Source organism: Lycium barbarum, chromosome 7 (assembly GCF_019175385.1).
Source record: "Lycium barbarum isolate Lr01 chromosome 7, ASM1917538v2, whole genome shotgun sequence".
NCBI classification, from domain to species: Eukaryota; Viridiplantae; Streptophyta; class Magnoliopsida; order Solanales; family Solanaceae; genus Lycium; species Lycium barbarum.
Genome location: NC_083343.1, coordinates 109674309 through 109699365, shown reverse-complemented (window position 1 = coordinate 109699365; position 25057 = coordinate 109674309). Strand labels below are relative to the sequence as shown.

The window sequence follows — 25057 nt, the reverse complement described above, 5'->3', positions numbered from 1 at the left end:
GATGTTATTTATGCTAAAATAAGGTTGACTCGTTCAACCCCAATGCTTAATACATCTACGAAGCCCTACCGCATTGACCATTGAGGTATCGGTGTATGGTCATGTCCTCCCTGCAGAAAAAGCTGTCCAAAGAGGTGACACGTAAATTTTTGAGAATAAAACACAACCTAGATTACATATAACCCATAGATTATTTTAAATATGGCACTTGTTTTAGATTGCAACTATCCTAATTGACGGAGCATGGAGTTTAAGAAAAAGATAAAACTTTTGAAACATGGCATAATGACATTCACATGGTTATTAGACTTGAAACTAATAATTTTGACCGTCATATCATTTGTGTAGCCATAAAAGCTTGGGGTAAAATAAGATGTTTTAAGTTAAATCTTTTTTCAATTTACAAAAAAAGATCATGCTTTTTGAGAGGGAATAACACTGAAATAAGTCCATAAAAATCGAAATGAAGTACTTACTTATCTTGCAGATGACTGAGATTATCTGAAAAATGTTAATATGCAATTAACATCTCGATGACTTTTCTGACTTTCAATGCCTTAATCAAGCAGATGGTTGAATACAAAATTGCCGACAACTATAGCTTATGGCAATAGACTCAACAGGTTTTGACTTAGCACAAACCTGCAAATCTCAATCCACAAAGCATTCCAGATACCGCAGGGAAATTACATTTTCATCTTATAGTAGCAACCATGCGAATTTCATAAAAGTTTAGTGCCAAGAAATGGCAGATGTACACTACAGGTCAGACTGTTAAAAACAATGCCCTTAACTCTAATTCCAATAGACTACAAAAATAAACACACATTCACTTAAATTTACACAAGTCTGTCAAGTAATTAAGCCTCATCTCGTCTTCTTAAACAAAATCAAGCAGTTGACTCCTCAAGCTCCATTTTGAATATTGTATATTCCCGCTCAAACAATAAAAATTCCTGCATGAAATGTAAACTTCAGCTTTGGTAGCAGTATCTATTTATTGTACGACAGAAATTAACTGATTTAAAAGACAACAAATTCACAATTTCCTTCATTTATTGTGGTTCCAGAGAATCCCACTACCCAATCATCCCTACAAATGGTTGCACAACACTAGCAAGTAGTGGTGTTTTTTGAAAAAAAAAAATGCTCATGACAAACAGTGGGGATATGTCGGCTATAGCAGAAGCTAGATATAACTTCATTAGTCATGAAAGCTCTATTATCTCTTTTCCCGTTCATTAAGGGTAGAGGCCTAACAGTTAGCGTACCTGCAATTGATGCTGACTGAAGAGACCAAGGAATCCAGTTTCAGGATTTGTGACAAGGTTGATAAACTCATCATGGTTATTAGGTGGATTACCAGACTCTACCAGCGAGACAGAAACCTACAAAAGAGCCAAAAGATCAGAACTGAGAGAACAGACAGACCCTTGTAGCGTTTGCTTCTATTCAAGTTTTCAGAATTGTCAAATAAGATAAATGTAAATTGTGGTTATAGGCATTTTTCCCTAGGTGACAGCACACACACAATACTATAAATAGTTAGAAATTATGAGTTCTAATAGCAAGCTCACCTGCATACACCGCAGAACAACTTCAGGGATGCAACACCTACGGCAAAGACCATGCACTATGTAGGTTGCAGGGCCTTCAATAGAACCATCACTGCCAGAATACCAAGCATCTAATCGAGAGATCTCCATTGTAACTCCAGCTTGAAAGCGAACAAGCTCCCCTTTAACAAGAAACAAGGTAATATTAAAGAGAAAAAGAAGGAAAAAAGCAATGAGCTTCATCAGAATTTCCCTTTACAAATCATGCTAGCTATAGCATCATTACTAGTTAGAGTAAAAAGAACTGCCTCCGAGTGTTTTTATGGCCCAAAAGGTCCAGAACGGATTAGGATCTGCATAGTGAGATTTGACTTCAAATGACAAAAGATTTGATGATGCGTTATGGACTTACGGTGCACTACAGAATCAGGGGTAAAAAACCACAGAAGTCAAATGTTCAAGGTTTACGACACCATGTCAATCAAGTGATTTGATATCACTTGAGTTTCAACAAACCTCACTGGATTCATTGGTGATAATATTCAAGTAAAGATTCTTTCCCAAAAGCCACGGATCATTGTCTTGATTGATATATAATATGAGGAAAAAAAAAAAACTAAGAGGGTACCGATTAATGATAAAGCCAAGTTCACAAAGCGACAATAAAGAGGGACTTGAGAAGCATGTCCAACCATACGAAATACAGATGTAAACACTCTTTTATAAGCAATAAATATAGGAGCACAAACTATATACTGAAAATAAAGTAGTACCTAGAAGCTAACAGAATAAATATTTGAAACAATTCATAGACTCATTCCCAAGAAGTCAGAAGTATCACAGAGAACAATAGCCATTTCTCTACTCCGTTTCAGTTTTTATGACCTCATTCTCTTTCCACAGAGAGCAAGAGAAGAAACATTGACTGATTATATTAATAGAGCTCTGCCAACTTAATAGCTGGTTGATCTGAAAAGGTTTTAAGATGCCAATTAAAATTCAAAATAACATTGGATGCATTAAAAAAAAAATCTAGAATATAATATTTCCTTGACAAAATCATTTTCCGGTATTTGGTTGCCATAATTGTGGAAAATATATTTCCTGGAAAAAAACTTTTTACACGCGAAATATATCGAATCACACATGCACAAGTCATTTTCGTATACAATATCCCAACTCTTAATCCAAATCACCAGTTTCAATCAACGCAACATGTAGTTAACTCTTAATACTCAAATATATTACCAACCCATCCTAATAATATACCCTATGATACACCTTTGTAAGATTGCCATATGTCTTGTCATATTCAACTGACCAAGAAAATGAAATTTAGGGAAAACATTACAGGTAAAAAATATTATCTTCCATACCAACATCCGATAGAGTAGCATTAAGATATATAGCTTGACATATACTTTGTATATGTGTGTGTGTCTGTGCGTGTTAGCAATGGTGGTGTTCGGATTAGCTTGCGCACACCTCAACTATCTCACCAGGTACCAGCTACCTCCCACCAGCATAAGTACTGGGTAACTATGTCCATCAAGGCTTAGACAGATGGGAAATAATCACCTAGTACTTTTGTCTCTACTGGGATTTGAACTCTGGTCTTCCAGGTTTGCACTCACTCCAATGTGGTGGGCTTTGTTGTTCAATTAAATATGTCAATTTTTTGAGAGACACTAAAACAGCAAGTAGATCAAACAATGGGATAGAGGAAGCATTAAGTACGCGAAGGTGAAATGAGAATGTAAATAAGAAGAGTGATGAAAAAGATATAAAAGAAAACACAAATAAAACTGGAGGGAAAAAAAGAACAAAGAAGACGAACACCAGAAAACATGAAAACTACAAATGAAGATAAGGCTAACGCAATTTAATATGAAGGCCTAAGATACACAACACGAAACTAATGACACTAATTAGTGGTAAAAAGATAGAAAGAGATGAAATGCAAAACAATGACACATAGCAAGCCATATTTGGAAGGGCACAATGATTTGCAGCTCAAGATGAATATGACCCTAAAAGGAGCTCCGCCATGACAATCATATCAACGGGAGGCCTTGCCAAATTGGGAGAAGGCTATTCTAAAAACAAGTTCACCAAGTAGAGAATCTCATTACCTTTGAAGCCAGCAGCAAGCACTGCAGCAAGAATACCACCATCATGGAACTGATGCGGCCCAAGCCCATCGTTTTCTGTTGCCAAGCAGCGTAATACAACCTCGACACAATAGTTGTCCTTGGACGATATGGAGACATTCACCTGCATGAAGATCATGGAAATCACCAACATTATTATGTTTATGTTGAAGGTCAAAAGTCCTTCTAAAGCATAACCTTTTGCTTGAATCCTGTTTAATGTATAGTTGATTTTAATAATTCGTTTTAGACAGAAAAGCCTAATAAGGCTAGAGACCCATTACAAAGGTCACGAGCCCTATGGCTGGATTGAGTATGTGTACTATCTATAACTCCTAGTTTAGTTGACCTTCTGCTGTCCAAATCTCAGTGTATGGACTATCATGTTTTATATAAATAGTTACACCAATAGGCCATAACCCCAGACAGATGTATTCGTGTTTAGGTATATGTCTAGCTAGCATGTCCATTCTGACCAGTGTTATCAAAGCGAAAAGCGCAAAAAAGCTCTAAGGTCAGCTGGGGCTTTAAGCGCGAAGCGCAAATAAAGCGTGGGCTTTAGTGAAAAAAGGCCCAATGGTGCAACTATACAAATATATATATATGTTTAGTCCAAGACTAATAATAATAAGCATGAATAACAAATATATGGACAAAGAAATTGTAAAAACATTACGATAAAGTGAAATGTCAATTATCTAGTGTCATCTCTTCAAGAGAGGCTCATTGCAAGGAAAAGTATGTCTTAAAGCCTTGATGATGACACTAATGCGCTCAACATGTTTTGAGCCTCGCTTCAGGGCTTAAGCGCGCCTTTGACAACACTGATTCTGATAAACCCCAACCCCCCCCCCCCCCCCCCCCCCCGGTCTCTTCTGGTACTGATATCTTGGCAGGGAGGTTCCATTTTACCATTTCTAAAGCTCACTAAGACTTTTATACTTTCAATAGGTACCTTGATTAATGGAAACTAACTCGGTTCTTAATTAAAATTTAGACACCACAAGAAAGAGAGCAGACTCATGTATTGAACATGTCCTCACTGGACCAGTACAACATCCATTATAAATTTACCATAAGACTTTCTCAATGGAAAGATTATCATACCATTATTTGGCGATTTAATACTTCTTCCTCACTGACTGAAGAGTAAAGAGCGCTCATTAACGTTGTGCATAAGGTGGCATCGGGAGCCATACAATCACCAGATGATGAACAAAGCATCGCAGTCGCATGCAATTCCAGGAAAACAGGCTCGTCACTTTCGAAGACACGGTCTTCAGTTGGAACTAACCACAGATTCTCTTGCCCTAGGACACATATTCAGAACATTAACTTTCTGGAAGCCCAACAATTCAATTATGTAACGCATATACTTGAGAAGAAAAAATGAGAGCCAATGCACGGGTAGATGAAGAAAGAATGAGATACTATGTGAGGGGTAGGTGAATCATTTATGAGAAAGCAATCATCTTCTAAGACTAGATATCTTCTGACCATTTCTTTCTCACATAGGTTTCGTTCACTCACGTTGTAGAAGCAAGAGTGATGTATCAAGAGTTTCTCTAGCTGCTATAACTTCCTTCTGCTTTTCCTCATCTGAGAGTTCAACTGGTGAAATTTCTGCATTCTCTAGCTCAACCTTTAGCCAGTTTCGATAAGTTGCATCACATGAATAGAACTCACTCTGATTCAGGAAAAACAAATTATTCCTATTAAACTTCTACGAGATCTAAGAAATAACAAGCAAATCAAAGGCATCTAAAGATCTTGTGTAAAATTCTCACAAGCATACCCAGTCTTGGAACTCCTTTAAATTCTCCGAGAACTCATGACTCTCAATGGAAACAAGATCATCTGAGAGTTGTTTCAATGGCTCAGCCAGTAAACTGAGCAATGTATGAGCACCGATGGGCATTGCTGGAACCCTCCACATTGAAATAAGAGCAAATTCCCGGAACAGCACATTGCTGTGGAAGTAGTTGCAAGTGAATCCCAATTATATGTTGGGGCAAATAGTGAGAAAAAGTACTTAAGCATCCAAAAAGATTAACAAACATTGGTGGAGGGGGAACGTGACAGCACCAAAAAGATTCAGGTTGGGCATGTTGGCACAGATTTAAAGCAGAAAAGGAGAGTATCACGGAAAAGTCAAAAATAATTACTCCTGCTAGTGTACTGATTTTTAGAAAAAGTACTCCTGCGGATACGCATTGTATACACAAACTCAATATAATTAAGGATCAGAACACGTTCAACCAAACGAGTTGCTTCCTATTTGCAGATGAGAACGAACTGTTGGGTTTCTCTCCCTTTATTTTTCTTTGGGGGTGGGGGGTGGGTCTATAAAATTACCTTACCCATCCATGAGACAAACAATAACAGAGTGGAGGGCATGGTCATTTGCATCACCTCAAGGAATATTAAATTGAAAAGAGAAAAAAAAGGGGAGGAAACTGACCTGTGCATCAATGCCCGGAAAAGAAGTTTCATACTGACGGACCTAGAATTATTGATTGTTGAAGGAGGTGTAAAACAAAGCCACTGAATTACCATAGCTTTCTGAAGGCTCTGCAATCGGTGCTGCTCTGCAACATCTGTTTCACTATCATATTTCCCAACTCTGATTTCACGGGACCTTGAAAGAACCCTGTTTAAAAATAATTATAAGTTAATGCCAAGTCCTTTTAAGGAATTCTATTTTGCATGTTTTCAAAATTGTGAAATATGTCTTAAGAAATAAAGGAACCTTTCAATGATCTCCTCAAAACTGCCCTTTGAATCATCTTCTGGAGCAAATGGCAAGTATTCAATAGCAGAAAGGAATATTTTATATCTGACGCGAACACTGTCAACAATGTAAAAGTGAAAGATGGAATCAGACAGCAACTTAAGCCAGTAAAAAATAGTTAAACAAAAAACCTGCAAATGTTTCCTAGTAATAATGATCAAGTAGAATGAACTGTTCCTGAGTCATAAATAAGAACTTCTGCCACAGTATATGGGTTTGGACAACAAAAAGTCATTATGGTTTGTTGTTGCCATGAGGTTTATTTATAACTTCTTGCCCTATTATTTTGAGATTAGTTTTTATTTATGATGTCCAACAAAAAGTCATTATGGTTTGTTGTTGCCATAATGCTTGCTTTTTCCAAAAGAAAAAAAATTAAAGAGAAACAAAAATCAGCATTAGATAGTAATACCTGCTATTCAGCCTTAACTCCATCATATGCACAAACAGATCAATACAACGATGACGAGCTAACTGAGAAGCATAAATCCCAACCAACTCTTCATGTTGCTTTGTGAATAGAAACATTGTATACCTGCAATTGCAGTTCTGACTTCAGAAGCAAATAACATAGCCCTAAAAAATCACAAACACTGGATATTGGATGATGACATTTGACAATTAACACCGAAAATAGTGCAGTACTCCTTTGTTGTCTTATAAAAATGAAGCAAATAAACTTGATACAATGAAAAAAAAAAAAAACAGCAGATGAAGACATTTAACTCTTCATGAAACTTGTCACAAAAGGCAAATCCCAATCAATAACCAGCATAAACTACCAAGTGTAGTTTCTTTGTTTGAGTTTAAAGTTTAATTATTGCAGCCCCATCTCAACCACAGCTCCATTTATTTCTTAGTCGACTTGGTATATCATAGCATAAAGATTGGAATTGTAAGAACGTGTCTAGATTCATCGCATATAAATCGGTCAATTAATATTTTGCAATTAGTACTTACTAAAGTAAGGCAAAATAGGCAGCCACAAATATTCAAACGACATCTCATAATCAATTGAATTACAGACATCGTAAATAAAGCAGATATCGCATTACTACAAATAGTTGATAGGCATTACACGCATTTTCGAGCTTTTAGCTCTCTTTAACTCATAATTTGAGTGCCTCGAATCAAATAAAATAGCTATACTGCAAACTTTAACTGATTTTTCCACCAAAATTACATAAGATGCTATAAGATGAAAAGAACATGAATATTGATTCCCCGTATACCTTCTACATTTGTCAATACCGCCGAAAAAAGAACATGCTAGTGCTTACATGTGAAGAATGAGGTCCCCAACCGTCAGTAATTTCTCTCTAAAATCATCCTTCATTTGATCTTCGAGTAAGTACCGGAGCACAAGCACTAAGTGTGCACCAAGGCGCATCATTTGTGGGTCACCATGAGGTCTAAGCAAAAGAAAATGCACACTCAACATAAATCACATCTATTACTAAACACAACATGTATGAACAAATCATCCATGTAATTCTAACTATCAAGGACAAGATTATTCTATAAGATCCAGGAGCCAAAAACAACAAAAGTACCTTCTGAAGGCCTAACCCCTTGGACAATTGATACTGGGAAATTAACATGCTGAAGATAAAGGGGAGCTCAGTATGTAAAGTGTTTGTTAAAAAATTTGATGAGGTGGTCACGCAAAATTCAACACAGTGCCAGAATAGAGGCCTTCAGAAAAGGCCTTCACTACTACTGTTATAGAAAAGGATGAAACTGAAACGTTAAGAGGCGTGATAGGAAGTAATTAAACAAAAAATGGGTTTTGTTTCTAGCAACTTCAACTTTTTGATGAGGTGGTCACACAATTTATTTAATAGTGTTAAAATATTATCAAGATTCTCAAAGATACTATAAGAAGCTTTACAAAGACAATAAGAATATCAAACAACTGCAGAATGACCTAATCTGGGTGTGTATAAGCAACAGCTAACCTCAGCTCATGTACAATGAAGTGTGAAAGGTTTACTTACCTGAAAAAGGTTTCATCATCTTCAGAAGGCGATATCCAAGACCATATGATGTCCAGCAAACTTGGTATGTCTCCTAACATAAGGTTCATCTGTTCCAAAAGTTTTGGTTAAAGCTGCAGAAATGATCGGTGCAACTAGAATACTTTGGATATGAAACAGGTACTTAGCTAATATACACTAATCCCTTCCTCGTGGGGAAGGAATAACTTAGAATGACACCAAGGGAAAGACCAAGATGAAAGACACTGTAGCCAAAGTTATTACCCACCCAATCCACTATATACACAGAACTGTTGAGGCAAAGAAAATGGACGGAACCAGGCTTGTCTGAGAGTGACACATGACATTATGAATGTGGAAAGTAGCCTGCAATGGTACCCTATTTCTCCTTCTAACGATCATCAGAAATTACTTAAATCATAACACAAGACGGACCAACTTTCACAGGCAGCGCTTCTTTGACATTCAACTCAGCAGACTGTATAACAGCTCATGGAACACCACAAAGTGTTTACAATTTGTAGCACACTGCAGATAAAGCATTTTAATGTGCTACACTGCTTTGCTCATCAAGTGTACATAGTGAACACTTGCATGTAACATAAACTAGACTTCTGGAATTAAGTTGTTTGATGCAAATGATCGTGTGTATAGACTGACAAACATTAGCTGGGAAGACACATCTCGTCACCAACTAGGGGGATTCTAAATTTTCCAATTTCCAATAGATCAACGGGACTAAAGAGGCAAAAACAGAATCCTCTTCTAAAGAAAAAGTAAAACTGTTAAGAGAGGATATGAAACCACGAGTTACCTCAATTTGTCTCTGCTGCTCCTTGCACGATCGAGCAACAATTTCATGTACCGTATCACTAGATAACAAAGAATTCTTATGGATGCAGATAGGAAGTAGCACAGAAAGATATGAAGCAAAATCTGGACTGCATAGTTACCTTGAATGGAGCTTCTGAAGAAGGGCAGAAAGGTGCCTAGGTTGCTGATTCACAGTTTGAAGTGGCCAACTATCTGGTCCAACAGTTGGCTGAGAAGCGCCATCTTCAAAATCTGGACTTCTATTAATTGCTTCTTCAAAACTCTTGAAGTGTTCCCTTCCACCGGGTTGTAGGCGGGCCAATTCCACGTCAACCTGAAAATCAAGCCATGATTTTGCCATGGCCCAGCAAGCAGACTGCAACAAGAAAATATTGATTTCAATATCAAGAGCAACACTAGAAATTAAAAAAGCGGCAGAAGGAAAAACAAAGAGAAATGGTAACCAAAGCTCCCTATGACATGCAAGCACATGGTTGGAAACAAATTCATCCTCCAAACAGAAAGGATGAAGGTTAATGCAGTAAAGCAATTTGTGAGCAAAGAACAAAAGCAGTTTATGCTGAAATAGTGCCGTCCACACAACCAAACCAGGCTTTAAGTGAAGGAAAAAAAATCTGTACATGTATGGAAAAATAATTATAAATACAAGCAACAACCAAATAGACCAAGTAATTGACAATATATACTATTATATATATAGTCAGACCTCTCTATAACAGCACCCGCATATAACAACACCTCTCTATAACAGCCAAGTTTTTTCAGAGCTGATTTTTCTATGTTATATTTTACTTCTCTATAACAGCATTTCACCTATAACAGCAACAACCAACTTTATAACAGTACGCTCTTTGTAAAATTACCCCCCATATAACAGTTATCTTCTTTTTTTGATAATATAATAATTAACCATCTTTATAAAAATAGCATATCTATGATTACCAATAATAAAGAGCAGAGATTTTGACCAAATACTTGATCATTTAATACACTATTTATGACAAAAAATATACTATATATATATATATGCTAGAGGAATATTGGGTCCAAATTACTATATTTCTCCAGCTCTTAGACAAAACCCAGACAAAATCCCTCAATACAACATACAAAAAGACACAGAGAAGGTGATTTTTTGTGATCACTGTTCTACTATGACTGAAGTGGTCAAGAGATTAAACCAGCAGAAGGAGACATTGGTTCAGGGTTATGTTTTTATTTCAATATAAATATAAATGTGGCTCTAAATATAGAGTGGTTTTTAGCAAATATTTTAAACAATCCTACTCAGTACTCCCTCACTCCTTGATTCTCTTATCATGTAGGTATATTTCTTATTTTCTGCCTATCTCCCAATTTTTACGTTTTTATTTTTTTTATTTCAATATAAATATAAATATGGCTCTAAATATAGAGTGGTTTTTAGCAAATATTTTAAACAATCCTACTCGGTACTCCCTCACTACTTGATTCCTCTTATCATGTAGGTATATTTCTTATTTTCTGCCTATCTCCCAATTATTATGTTTTTTTTTAATATAAACTCTGTCCAGTTATGAATCTTATTACACTGTTCATCTCTTTCTCTTAATCTTAGTTCTTAATATCCCTCTTCTTTAACCACACCCCGATTACCACGGCCAACATCGTCCCTTATTAGTTGAGCATTAAAACGGCCTTTCAAACACCTAAGAATTTACAGATTAATCCATCGAGTATATTAAGAAATTAAGAGAATAACCATATACTAAGAGTAATAGATTCATAATAACAATTAAGTAATTACTCAAACATAATATATTAATTAAACATGGAATAATTTACATAGTAGGGAGATTAGTACAGAAAACATAGATAAAAACTTACATGTCTTGAAGATGGAGAGAGGTTTCCCTTTCAGAGAACCCGAAAACTACTTCACACTAATAGAAAATTACTTGAAGGAGTAATACTATTTTACAATGAAGTTTATATTACAAAAAGTTTTGACTGAAAAAAGGGTTGGGACATTGTGAAAGAGGAGGGGAATATAGAGCAGTTTTTGTTGAGAGAAGTGTCGGATGCTTTTTTCTCGATGCCTTTGCTTCTCCTCAAATGCTGCTATTTATAGGTGTCTGGCGGACTTCAACTCCGGATTTCAAATTTGTAAAGAATCTTTTGAGTTCAGCCGGGTGCTCTTGGGGCCCCATCGTCACGTGAAACTTTTCAAAAGATACTTTATATTTTTGTCCGAGGGTCCCATGAGCCGAGGGTCTTTCGGAAACAGCCGCCCTACCTTTCAAGGTGGGGGTTAGGTCTGCGTACACTCTACCCTCCCCAGACCTCACATTGTGGGATTCTACTGGGCTTGTTGTTGTTGTACTTTATATTTTTGTCCGTTTGTTGAGCTGTCCCATTACTTTATTAAAGTTACTTTAATAAAGTCTGGTCTTTTTTTTCTGAGATGTCTTTGTCGTATTGCTTCCACTAAAAAGTCTTCTTTTTCTTTCCTTAAAATGTCATTGTCTTGTTCCACTAAAGTCTTCTTTTTCCTTTCTGAAATGTGCTTCCACTAAAGTCTTCGTTCTCTGTAACATCTTCTTTTTAATTTTGTCTTCTCGCTATTATTATTGTTTCAACTAATGTCTTCAGCCGTCTTTTGACTTTGTTCTATCATTATTTTTCTCCATTAATTGATCTAAGTGTCCAAATTGTGTAGAGCAACCGAATCAAAACTCATGTCTGAGTCTACTTCATTTGGATCTTGAAAGTCTTGAAATGCACCGTCTTGGAAATTAATACCATCTCCTTCGAAATCTGAACTATGGACTGGTGACATCCCTCGACTTGGATATAATTCTGGACTAGGATTTTTAACTATATGTTTATCTTGTTCCTTTGTCTGAAAAAACTTTTCTAGTGTCCCTTTTACTATCTTTTCTATTTTTTCGTTCTTTTTCTTTTTTGCAAGTATGCTTTTCTTTGTAGAAGTTGCTGCTTGCGTAAGTGTCTTTGGTAGTCTCCGTCTTTCATTTCGTCTAAAGTACTTTCTTCTTCTATGTCTTTTTGTGGTGTGTAATTATAATTGGTAAAACGTATAGATGTCTCTCCCTTAGAATTAGTGTACATTAGGTGAGATTCGGGCTGCAAAATCTTTTTTCTATTAAAATCTTCTAAATTCCATTCCATCCCTGCATATTCTTTAGGATTTATTTTTATGGGTTTTATTAGTCTTATTCCTCTATTTCCCATTACTTCTACTACGTCTTCTACCTTAATTTTAAATTTTGTATTACTATTATTAGTCATTTTTCCTAAAAATCCTACACACATTAATAAATTATTACCGTCACACATCTCTTCATATCCCTGGGTCTGTATTCCTATTTTTATGTGTTTTCCAAATTCTACTAAATTCATTATAAAGTCTGGGCTAATATAAAAGATTCCTCCATTGTTTGTCATGTATACTTCCGTTAGTCCTATTATTGATTTTTTCATGTCTGACCATCTATCGTCATAAATTACGATTAAAACTTTAGTTCCTAAGTTCTTTCTAGTTAATCCTTTTAATCCCACTACTATTAATCCCATAGTAGTAGATGTTACAGAGAACGAAGACTTTAGTGGAAGCACATTTCAGAAAGGAAAAAGAAGACTTTAGTGGAACAAGACAATGACATTTTAAGAAAAGAAAAAGAAGACTTATTAGTGAAAGCAATACGACAAAGATATCTCAGAAAAAGAAGACCGGACTTTATTAAAGTAGCTTTGATAAAGTAGTAGCTTTAATAATGTAATGGAACAGCTCAGCAAACGGACAAAAATATAAAGTATATTTTGAAAAGTTTCACGTGACGATAGGACCCCAAGAGCACCCGGCTGAACTCAAAAGATTCTTTACAAATTTGAAATCCGGAGTTGAAGTCCGCCAGACACCTATAAATAAGAACATTTGAGGAGAAGCAAAGGCATCGAGAAAAAAGCATCTGACACTTCTCTCAACAAAAACTTCCCCATATTTCCCTTCTCTTTCACAATGTCCCAACCCCTTTTTCAGTCAAAACTTTTTGTAATATAAACTTCATTGTAAAATAGTATTACTCCTTCAAGTAATTTGATTTTTTCTTCAGTGTCTACACTTACTATAGAATATATACTTTTTGTATCTGCCATATATTCATCTACATTTATATTCTTCTGTTTCTAAGTCTGATGAGTTTGTTTTGATTTTTTCTTCAGTGTCTACACTTACTATAGAATATATACTTTCTGTATCTGACATACATTCATCTACATTTATTAATGTTTCTTAAAAATCTTCAATTAGCTGAGAATTTCTTGTGTTATTATTTATTCTTTTTGGACATGTATTTGCTAAGTGCTCTACACTTCCACAAGTAAAGCATTCTAGTTTATTTTTATAATTTCTATTTGTTCTGTATTTTCTTACATGCCTATTTTTGTCTAAGTAAGGTTTTCTAGCGGCTGACTTTCTAAGATAATATTTCTTTCTATTATATTGAGGATAATTTCTATTATAATGTGTTCTATATTTTTTATGGCCGTTTTAATGTCCAACTAATAAGGGACGATGTTTTCCGTGGTAACTGGGGTGTGGTTAAAGAAGAGGGATATTAAGAACTAAGATTAAGAGAAAGAGATGAACAGTGTAATAAGATTCATAACTGAACAGAGTTTATATTAAAAAAAAAAAACGTAAAAATTGGGAGATAGACAGAAAATAAGAAATATACCTACATGATAAGAGGAATCAAGGAGTGAGCGAGTACCGAGTAGGATTGTTTAAAATATTTGCTAAAAAACACTATATTTAGAGCCATATTTATATTTATATTGAAATAAAAACATAACCCCCCTATCACTTTGGTATATATATATATATTCATCATTAAACGATTTTCCTTCATTATACAAAGTGTGATTAAGCTTAGAATTTGACAACTAAAAATGAAAATTAGATTTATGCATCTTTTTTGCCTATAACAGAGAAGCGTTATTTAAATGTCAATGTTGTTATAGGTGTATAACAGCCATTCTCTATAACAGCTAAAAAATTTCAGACCCAACGATGTTGACTGTTGTTATAGAGAGGTTTGACTGTATATTAAAACCGATGACAATCAAGTTCAAAGAGCACACTAAATTTTATTCAGATGAAAAAAACACAGTTCGGTTCATAATTCATTTCAGTAAGTAGTTTTCTTACACTAAATTTCTAATTTCTTAGTTCTAAACTAATAGCATACTCATCGCTAATATTTTATCAACAAATGTTTTGTCCATTAGTTACTATTTTTTTTTTTTTTTTGAAACAGGTAACATTGTCCATTAGTTACTATTGTCGCTCCCTTAAGACAGAAATCATGGACGCTGCCTTAATACCTTGGTCTTGCACCAAAGCTTTGTATAACTACGGTGAAGTGCACTGTACTGCACCTAGCTTTAGGGCTCAAGCGCGCATCAAGACTCAAGAGTGCCTTTGACAATAATTGATAAAGGAGTATAATGCAGAGTTGACCATTGGACTATGGAATGGCAATGTGTGTATCATGTGGTTGAAGCAACTCTATAAAGAATTGAAACTCAGAAGTTGATAAAGATTAAGTTGATTTGTACGACCAACGACCATTGCATATTGCTTATAACTCATACCCCTGATAGGATCAAACATGTTGAGACTGATTATGACCTTATTCATAAGAAAATACATTCTAGACCTCTTGTGTGGTTTGCGAGCTATTGCACAGGAGCTGGGTTTACCCTGTGCGCACCCGAAGGGTAGCGGCTGCGGGTTCCCATGTCATCAAAAAAAAAAATACATTCTAGACATGTTGCTAGCACTTAGCAGATACGTCAACTAATGCTTGCATGTTGCTTCTAACTTAACTCCATAAGAGTATCGACTGATTATCACTTTATTCAAAAGAAGATACATTCTAGACGTATCTACACTAGTTTTGTGGCTCAAGCTAGCAGACGTTCACTAAGGCACTCCAAGGATTAAGTGCATGTGAAGCAAACTTGGAGCATGTAATCTTTAATCTACAATATAGAAGTGTTAATATGTGCCTAGGTTAAAAGATAAGAATGTTCAGGTCGACATGATGGGACCAGGACCATACTTATATATATTTCTTAAGAAAATATGGAATTCATTCTACATCTTAAATTAAATTTTTGCATCTTTTGGATTAAGTAATTATTTTACAGATTCCAGAAAACACCCTAATGTACAACTCGCATAGAAATACAGCTTTACATATATAATTTCTGTGTCAATTTTTATTTCTCTAAAATTTACTTCACAATGAATAAAATTTCGAGGAACAAAATGAACAAGGTTATTTGAGGAATAAATTCATTTTTGTAAAAATTACAAGAAAAGAAAGGGCCAGGCCCATCCAGATAACCCGTGAATAAGCCCTCCCTAGGGTTAGGGTCTAGTTTCCGGATAAAGCCTCCTCATTTTGAAGTTTTAACTGGCCCCTGGACAGTGGGCCAGTTTCTTAGGGGCGGTTAGACCCATCCCCTTTTCATGTATACATAGTCTTTTCTTTATCTCTCTCTTTTTTGGCTCATTTGTATATCTAGAGTCATTATATAAAACATTCATATCAACTGGCAATAATTAGGAGTCCTGATAATCAGAGAATTTTATCAAAGAAACTGAATAATTAGATGACATATTGAAGTGCCTCTGTCCCAATCTCATTGTCTCCTAGGGGGAGTCCTTTGTTTTTTTTTTTTTTAAGGATTGGTAACATGCCTTCTAGGGAAAGTTTTAAGAAAATGACAGTTATGACCAGAATCTGTACAATATCTGCAAGATTAGTGAGCTTCTAGAAGAGATCTAGTCAACATTCTACAAAAAATTTAATCCAAAGGCTACCAGACAACTAGTATCATGGAGATTAAAATACGGAAAACACTGATTAAGAAATGCAGGAATCTTATACCTCCCAATCCATACATGTTGGAAGAATGCGTTTCAGATTACTGCACTGGGCTGCATATACTGCTGCTTCATATTTCCCACCATCTTGATCTGCAATTCTCTTCAATGTAGAGAAAACAAGTTCATTCAGTTCAACTGAAACCAACCCCGTCAACACATTCATAGATGGAAAACCTGCTCTCTAACATAATATGACCCCACAAAGACATAATAGAGATAGACATCCATAAACACAAAATATCTTGCATATAATATGGATAAAATAATTATTTCTGGACAAAACAAAAGCTAGAAATGGAATAGGAAAATCTCTTCACTAGAATTCCTGTTTCCTACCTCTGAAGCACAATAGCAAGCCCATTTCCAGAGACGCCATTGATGACCAATTCCACTTTCCAGCTCAATGGACTGTAAGGTTCTGTTCTTGCCATTTCTTACTAGGGCTTCCATGGAAGGGAACTGATCAAACCCACCGAATGGAGATAGTGTTGCAGCTCTCCATGACTGTCAAAGTCAATGCTTTTATCAGAATTAACGGATATGGTGTCATACTTCCAAAAAGTTTGGCATACCTGTCCAGCAGACCGGCAGAGGCTGCATGCTTCTTCCAGTCTCCCTGCCCTTAACAGAGTCCATACATCCTCCAGAAGAGATTCATCTTGTTTCTATAGGTAAAAGAAGTGTTCAGTGCAAAATGAGTATCACACCATCAGTTGTTGAGATACATAGGCATCATGAAACCCACCAATATAAACTCCCTCTAACGGTGCCTACAAAGATCATGGTTTTCCCATTTCTTTTTCTCCATCCCCCACCTGTCCCCTTTTTCACATGATTAACCAATAAAGCAAGCAGGGAAACCAGAGATGCATAATAAATGATACATAAATTGAAAAGGACTAACATGAATGAACTGAATGAAGGTAGGCATTACGAGGGTGGAAGAAGACATGAGATTCCCAGGAGAAAGCTGAAGCATGGTGGCTTATACCATATCTAAGCCTACACCTACAGTTCAAGGGATGATACAAGCTCTTCTAATAATTTTACATTTAGAGATATTTTTTCTGTCAAGAAGACAAATTCAACAAATTTTCATGATCCAAAAGAATCATCAATCAACCAGAAGGAGATAGACACGGATACACATATACAGATGATTAAGTCAATTTATTTGCAAGAAAATACCTTGTCATCAGGTAACTGCTGAGCATGTTCACGGGTAGGAGCATCAAAGTCCAAGTGATTAATTGTCTTTGGATTTGAAGCACCTTCCTTCAGGGACCGTTGAGTGTGATGCCAAATTCCTGAGCTGGGGAGATAGGTACCAACGTGAGAGCCTCGCACCTGCAAATGTAATCAAGTACAGCATGATTAGAAACAAACACCACTGGAAAAAAGAATGAAAATGTGTTTACTATAGCAAACAGACACGGCACTGAAGTTATGTGCAGTCTTTCCCCATTCATTTTGTCGTTTATGCTAAATAATTAAACAAACAACACAAAACCATCAAAGTCATCTTACACCCTACGATTGCCGTTCAAACAGGTGAGAAAAAAGAGGTTGAAAAAGATGACATCCCTTTGTAACAGAAGAGAAAAATAAGACCTTGAAACTTTTGCTGCAATTAGAAATACCCAACAGAAAAATCTAAATAGAAATTCTGATGTAACATGTAAAAAAAAAAAAAAAAATTGACTCCAAAAAAAAAAAAATCTTATCCCAAATAACCAAAATCTAGGAACAATAGCCTCTTTTATCCATCCGACTGTCAAGAGTTTTTTTTTTTTTTTTTTTGTGAGTTTGACTTCTTTATATCCAATAAAACTGCGATAATATTTCTTTTTCTTTTTAGATAAGGTACGGTGATACATTTCATCACAGTAAGCATCAAGGTTCACCTCAATCATCCAACGTTCAACTATCCAGGGAGCAGGTATGAGATGCACAAGAACAATGTCATATATATTTCTAATTAACTCAGACATGTAAAACTGCAAAAGGAAATGTTAATATCCCTGGTTAAATGGGTTTGAAGTTTGATTGATTTGAAGGAATAGGAACGAGCGGATAGGGAACACCAAAAATGAGAGAACTGCAGAAAAATGCGCTAAAACCAAGTAAACTTTATCACTTACTAACTCATACCTTTCTATCCAAATCAAGGGCTTTGGAGGCTAATCCTTCAAGCCACTGAACAATTCGGAGGCACAGTTGTGCAGTATGATTCTTCACCACAAATTGGCAAGCTTCCAAGTGTGAAGTAGTAGGTAACTGTATACAACATATTACGATACAGAAATATTAAACATAAAAGAAACAAAACACACTAACAGCAATACTACTGGTTTGGTAACAACTAAAAACACATCACCATGATTAGGTCTTCAGGTAGTTCTTCATTCCCTGCAAGAGGATGAAATGTTCAATTCAAAGAACAAGTTTCTATGTAAAACAAGAGAGCTAACATCAAAACAATAAATTTGGGCAGGAAACTATTTTCTGCTATGAAAACGTTTGCAGTAAATGGCTGAACCACAACAAAACATATCCAATTTATAATGACATTAATGAATTGTTTCCCACAAGAAGTCCGACGATTTACTACACAGTTAAAAGTGACCCATGTCCACAAATCCTTTTTCAAGTGCCACATGCAGAATACATATTCGGCAATCACTTATGAGAAAGAACATGAAACGTTTTTCTTCAACATCCAAGGGAAATGACAAGATCTACATTTTTCAACCTTTTCCGCATCTAACATGAATTCTAATGTTACACAAAAAGGCTATCTCCAAGTGTCAACTGCCCATAGTTAGATGGAAGAAACAAATTCCTTCCATCCTACCTATGACGAAATGACTTTTTGTCAGTAGAAATTGTCAAGTTTTAAGTTGACAATGATGTCCATTAATTCAAATTTCCAAATTGAATTTTGGACACTTCAAAACTACATTGACAATACTATCTATAATAATGATTAGATTTTCACGATATTTACTAGTATGACAATTTTAAAAAAGAAAATAACCAAAATTGAGTAGTTTAACATCAAAAAGCTAATTTGAGTCATATTAATCCCTTCCCAAAGACATACACAATTTTTTTAGAATTGGTAATATGTCCAATACATGCACAATTTTCTCACTACCAAAAGTAAGAAGTGGCAAAACTTGTCTAGCGATAACCAAAGAACATAGGTATTAAAGGTTGACGACTTATTTCCTTTTCCATAGAGATGCCACAATAGAGACCATGAAGCTGCTTCGTCAAGCAAAATCCGAGCCTTCTGTCTCATCAGTTTGTCCTCCATAACTCTGTGCATTTCATTAGAACCATACCTACAGGAAAACATCATAAAACATTGCAGTCTCACATGAAAACACAACAGATACATCCTTTATTTGGGACTGTATTACAATGTTCAGATTAACATTGAAGGATGTTAGCAAATACCATCAATTTCACAAATTTGGCATGTTAGTTTCTTTTGTTTTACTATTTTCGTCATCACAACCATTAAATTCCTTATCTTTTTTCTATACAAAAAGACTTTCTCTTCAGATTGAAGAGAACGAAAGATGATTATTTTACTAGAGGAGGAAAATCAGTCAAATAGAGCAAGACCATTTCACAAACAGCAGTTGCAGGTGATATTGTATAATGAGTTAGACAATTTTGTGAGGAACGGGAAACAGAGGGGGGTGTTGTTGTTGTTTTGTGTGTGTGTGTGTTGGGGGGGGGGGGGGGGGGGTGAGTGGTGGGGAACTTGAAAGGGACTTATTGTTATTTGAGGTCTTTATGAGATATTTACTACGGAGAGAAGTTTCTCTGCTACTAGTCAGAGCACATATTTCTATTACACTCACTCGCCAAAATAGACAGTTTGATATACTGAAATGCGCTGGAGCCAAATAAAACAAGGAAGACTAATTGCTACTCCTAGCGGTTCAAAATAAGTGTCCACTTAGCCTTTTTATTTTGGTTCAAAATAAGTGTCCACTTACATAATCAAGATGGAATTAGTTAAGTTCTTCCAAATTTACCCCCATTTAGATAAGTGAGTTTTTAAGTAATCAACAAACTATATTAATTAGGTAGTATTTAATTGAGGGTAGTTTAGTCAAAATACCTATTTTTTCTAAGGCTCCCTTACATTTCAGATGAATTGAATGTCCACCTTCCTTTTAGCTTTATTTCAACAAAAATCCAGAGCAGCACTTTTTCCAGCTCCCAAAAATTCATCTCTTTCCTTTTCTTTTTTTTCTTTTTTTTTTCCTTTTTCCATTTATTAAAATCATCTATTTCTTATTCCTATAGAATTAAAGGTAACTTCTGGAACTTGTATTTTAACCAGTCAACATAGACAAAACACATTGTCAGCTCACATATTAATAGACATAAACAGTCAAATAGAGATGTCCAATTTGGGATAGAATGCACTACAACAGAGCACCATGCATACCTAATTGACTCTGAAACTTCACGGCAACAATTCTCCAAATGTAATATCAAGTCAGGGATAGAAATTAGCCCTACAGCACATAGAAACAGAAATTGTTAGGTATCAAATTCTAAAACATACTTCTTCATTCATGGCATCCTAAGAAAACTTTCTCCTTAAGACTGATAAATTAATCTACAGTGTGTAATGTCCATATCTCTAAAGTTCAAATCTTTCCAAAGACCAATGTCACCTTATTCAAAAGATAAGTCTTCCCAAAGCCCAATTCAGGCCATATATACGACCTAACATGTGCTATCTGTAAAAAAGTGAGAGAACCAAAAGATTTGAAGTTTAGTTTGTAAAAAAGTGAGTGAAACAAAAGATTTGAAGTTTGGTTTAAAAAGAACTTCAAAACTTTCTTTATCCACCCGAATTATCCATGCCAAATAGAGAAGATTATTATGTCTTAACAGAAAAATAATCCCAAGATTTTTTTGTCTAGCTCTATCTCAGCTTCCTATTGAATCCAGCTTCTACTGAAAGCATCGCACGTCATTTTCGTAAATATAGAAGCAATTAAATAGGATTGTGAATAATTAAAGAGCTTGAAATGTCAACTTTAACATCAGATCTGTGTAAGTTACTAGAAAACATGTAGACTTCTTTTTTTTTTTTTTTGATAAAGAAAAGGAAAAAAACACGTAGACTTCTTGGATACGAGATTTCACCAGAAACGACACCATCAGCGCACAGTAAGAAGATTATTAAATTAGTTTTTTAGTCTATGAATCTAACTAATGAGCATGCAGAAAAGCCCAAAGGCAGCTCCATGAACAAAGTTAATTACACAAATCACTATACAGAGCTTACAAATATTTCTCATGCCTCTCTATTTCTCAAACTGCACTTAGACATTCACGACAAGAAATTCTATTTTAGTCCTAAAAGAATCAATTAATCAATCCATCCACTACACCTCAATCCCAAACAGTCCTAATAGACTAATAATTTTAAAAATTAGAATCACAAGAAACATTTTGCAAATAGTAACCAAAAAAAAAAAAACAATTTGGAAAGTCCATTAATAATTGTGACCTCACACTGCACCGTTAATAAGTCTATAAATAGTTTAAAACAATTTTACCAATAAGCACCTTGAAGAGCTGAATCCAGTAGGGAAGCAAATAAAGTAAATGTTGAGTCTCCACTGTCTTGTGATGCATCAGGCTCCTCCTTGCAAGTTCTAAGGGAAAAGCTTCCACCTCGATGAATCAAATCAGTATCTGAATCTAATATCCCATGGCTATCAAGAGAGGGTCTCCTCCTAGAAGCAGTTCGTATTCCAGCAGGTGTTACATCAGCATCAATACTTTCAACTTCTTGTTTGATATTCTCGATAAAAAGTGCGCCATTCGATCTGACCTCACTTACCCTAGCAGCGGATCTTTCCCGATGAGGAGATAGGCTTGAGCCCGAACTCCTTTTCCTGCTCATGGTACCGACGCTTCAGTGCCAGTTAGAATTTTTTAAAAAGGAAAAAAAAAAAAAAAAAAACATATACACACTAAGAGCATAAAAACAATTGTCAACACTATGAAACAGCATATAGTTACTACAAATATACAAGCCAGCGACCTTCAACTACCATAGTCTAAATACTTTCAGCAAAATAGCCGCTCCAGGTCCACTATACACAAATCCACATGCTCTTGTCAAATAATAGGAGTACATATCCAATAGTATTAGTTCAGTTATCTTTTTCTGGTTTTGTTAGGGGGTTCAGAGTTCCTTTTTTTTTTTAAAAAAAATGTGGTATATGGGCCAGCTTGCGTGCACCTCGACTAACAGCCCTAAGGTACCGGGTAACTCTGTCCATCAAGCATCGAACAGATGGTAAAAAATCACCTAGTATTTTTGCCTCCGTTGAGATTTGAACCCGAGACCTCATGGTTCTCAACCAACTTCATTGACCACTTGAACAGACCCTTGTCATTATAAAACTATCCTCTATAAGAATTCTGAAAACAATAAGTCAGGCAGCTCTGATGTTTTAGCGTGTTCATAGCATTGAAGGTGCACACCCTCTCCAATCCCTTGCCAATTTGCTCTCCTCACTGGCAATTGGTACATCCAAATGTGTCTTGCTGGGGATTTTCTTTCACTTATGTGTGCACTGCTGCTTCTTTTAAAGGTCTAGTAGAAGAAATAGACTCAAAGGACTAAACAGGCTCAGCAAGATAGTTAATTAATGTCCCCTTACTTCATCGAACAAAAAGATAGTCAATTTGATGTCCGACGATTGGTTCAAAGTTATGGACAGGCAAATAGACTTGAAAGCTACAGAAAGAACTAGGTAAGGTGAATGAATACAGAACCAAGACCTGAAAGCCATACCAAAAACAAGTATCAATATTAGGCGTTATATATATGACTATATTTCTACTAAGTCTGCACACATTGCCCGCTGAAGTAGTGGCAATTGGAGCATCTATATAATTGAACTTCTTTTAAAATAAATATATTTTTACGAATTTCTCTCATTACCACACAAAGATAGTGGGTGCAATAGTACTTCACATTAACTGAGGAAAGATTCTAAATCTGGCTCCTAGCAAGAACTGCGCCTTTCTAGCCCTGCCCACTCTCTCTCTTCCTAAAATTAACTGTGAGTTCTCCAAAAAAGAAACTATGAGTTGAACATCTCTTCTCTCTTTCTTATTCTTTTTGCTAATCCGAGTTCGCGTTAGGTAGGCCAAGGGGGTAAAGCACTCCTCAACTAAAGGTTTTCATTCTGAGGGCTCAAATTCGAGACCTCTGATCAAGGATGAAGAGTGTAAAGATATGGCACTTGGACCTAACTCAGCCTCCAAAACTAGCTCATGAGAAGAGGATTGCTCCAGTCCACATAAGCAAACCAACAGCACATTCCCCAACAATGTGGAACCCTAACTCACTCTGACACCCTTCCTTCACACCCAGGCTAAACTAAAGCGTGAACAATATAACATGGGGATAAGGATTGAATCAAAAGAATTTCTTCTCTTTTTTTTTTTTTCCTTCTCTTTTTTTTTTTTCTTTTTTGGATCTTTTGACTGGTTTACAAATTTTTGCCCAGCTAGCTTCATGTTAATTCTTGTTTGAAGAAGCTTTATGCTTAGTTGTAGCCTCTGCATCTTCTTGATGCCATTCTAATACATTTTAATTACTTCACCAAAAAAAAAAAGAATCAAAAGAATTTCTTTTTTTCTTTTTTTTTAATAAAGGTAGGTTAAAAGAATCAAAAGTTCTATTGCATCCCTATATATTTGCTAAGCTACGTACATTACAAGGTGTATTCATTCTGTAACAAAGAGATTCCAACAATCCCATTATGATCTGAACATCAAACTACCATAATGAATGAATAAGCATCATCCGGGTACCCCCATAGGTTCACAACCTCCCAATTCACCCACTACAATGCACGAATAGCTATGCAGAAGCTAAATATACATCAATTGGCAGTCGTTAATCAATCAACTATATCTCAATCCCAGAATAGTTTAGGTCAGTTAAACCAATCACTTGTATTCATTCTGCTCTTTTAGAACTCGTCACATTCCAATACTAAGTGCCCCTTTGGCCATGGATCGTTTTCACTTTTTCCCCGGAATTCAACTTTCCGGAAATTGAATAACTCTAAATACCTGTTTTCACATTTTTCACTCCAAATCACTCACAAATTTTTCCAAGTTGTATTCATATCCAAACACAAGTCCAGTGTCACATGTTTTATGTCCAAACGACCACTAAATAAGGGTTTTCTAGAACTAGATGTTCTCTAAATCTCACACTTGTGAGTCTCTAACCTAGTAGCAAAGATGCAAGCAAGTATAAATGTAACAACAAAACCAACAAGTAAACATCAATTTCAACTACTAGTTAGTATCAATTACAATATATATATATATAGACGCAATAAAGAAACAGATACCCGTATCGACGAAAACGCTCTCTAGTACTAAGATTTTCAGGGTCAAAATAACTAGGAGATGTGCCCATATCAATCTCCATCTCCAAGATTTTATAGGGTTTAAGAGCGCGAAGGGTTTTATCAAACACTAAAATATTGTGAGACTCTTTTGACTCTGTATTCTGTAATGAATGGGTTGCGTTGCCTATGAAACCATTTTTGCTTTAATTTACACTACTACCATTTCTTTTTTAATCATGTTCTAATAGTATTTATACTAGTTCAGTTTTTTTTTTTTTTATTTATAATGACAAGGTAACGCGCAGTCGCTACTTGACTCAAAAGGCAAATCGCCTTCTGTCGGCT

At 35.6% G+C, this 25057-nt stretch overlaps 1 protein-coding gene across 2 annotated transcripts; it reads right to left on the bottom strand.

Annotated features, from left to right (window-relative positions):
• Positions 1 to 511: 511 nt before the first annotated feature.
• LOC132603757 (nuclear pore complex protein NUP107) lies at positions 512 to 24945 on the bottom strand. Of its 2 annotated transcripts, XM_060316963.1 has the most exons (24): positions 24713 to 24945; positions 21894 to 22225; positions 20758 to 20827; positions 19520 to 19633; positions 18664 to 18697; positions 18438 to 18563; positions 17475 to 17633; positions 16859 to 16951; positions 16623 to 16790; positions 16288 to 16386; positions 9448 to 9683; positions 9309 to 9366; positions 8495 to 8583; positions 7778 to 7909; positions 6910 to 7032; positions 6456 to 6554; positions 6168 to 6356; positions 5502 to 5676; positions 5237 to 5393; positions 4814 to 5016; positions 3689 to 3830; positions 1578 to 1738; positions 1272 to 1388; positions 512 to 956 (listed from the first exon to the last, which is right to left on the bottom strand). In XM_060316963.1, exons 1-24 carry the CDS (start codon positions 24790 to 24792, stop codon positions 891 to 893), a joined length of 3222 nt encoding a protein of 1073 aa, XP_060172946.1. In that variant the 5' UTR covers positions 24793 to 24945; the 3' UTR covers positions 512 to 890. The 2 variants fall into 2 exon arrangements, with proteins under 2 accessions (XP_060172946.1, XP_060172947.1); XM_060316964.1 differs by lacking the exon at positions 24713 to 24945 and having other exon boundaries at positions 21884 to 22104.
• Between the last annotated feature and the right edge of the window lie 112 nt (positions 24946 to 25057).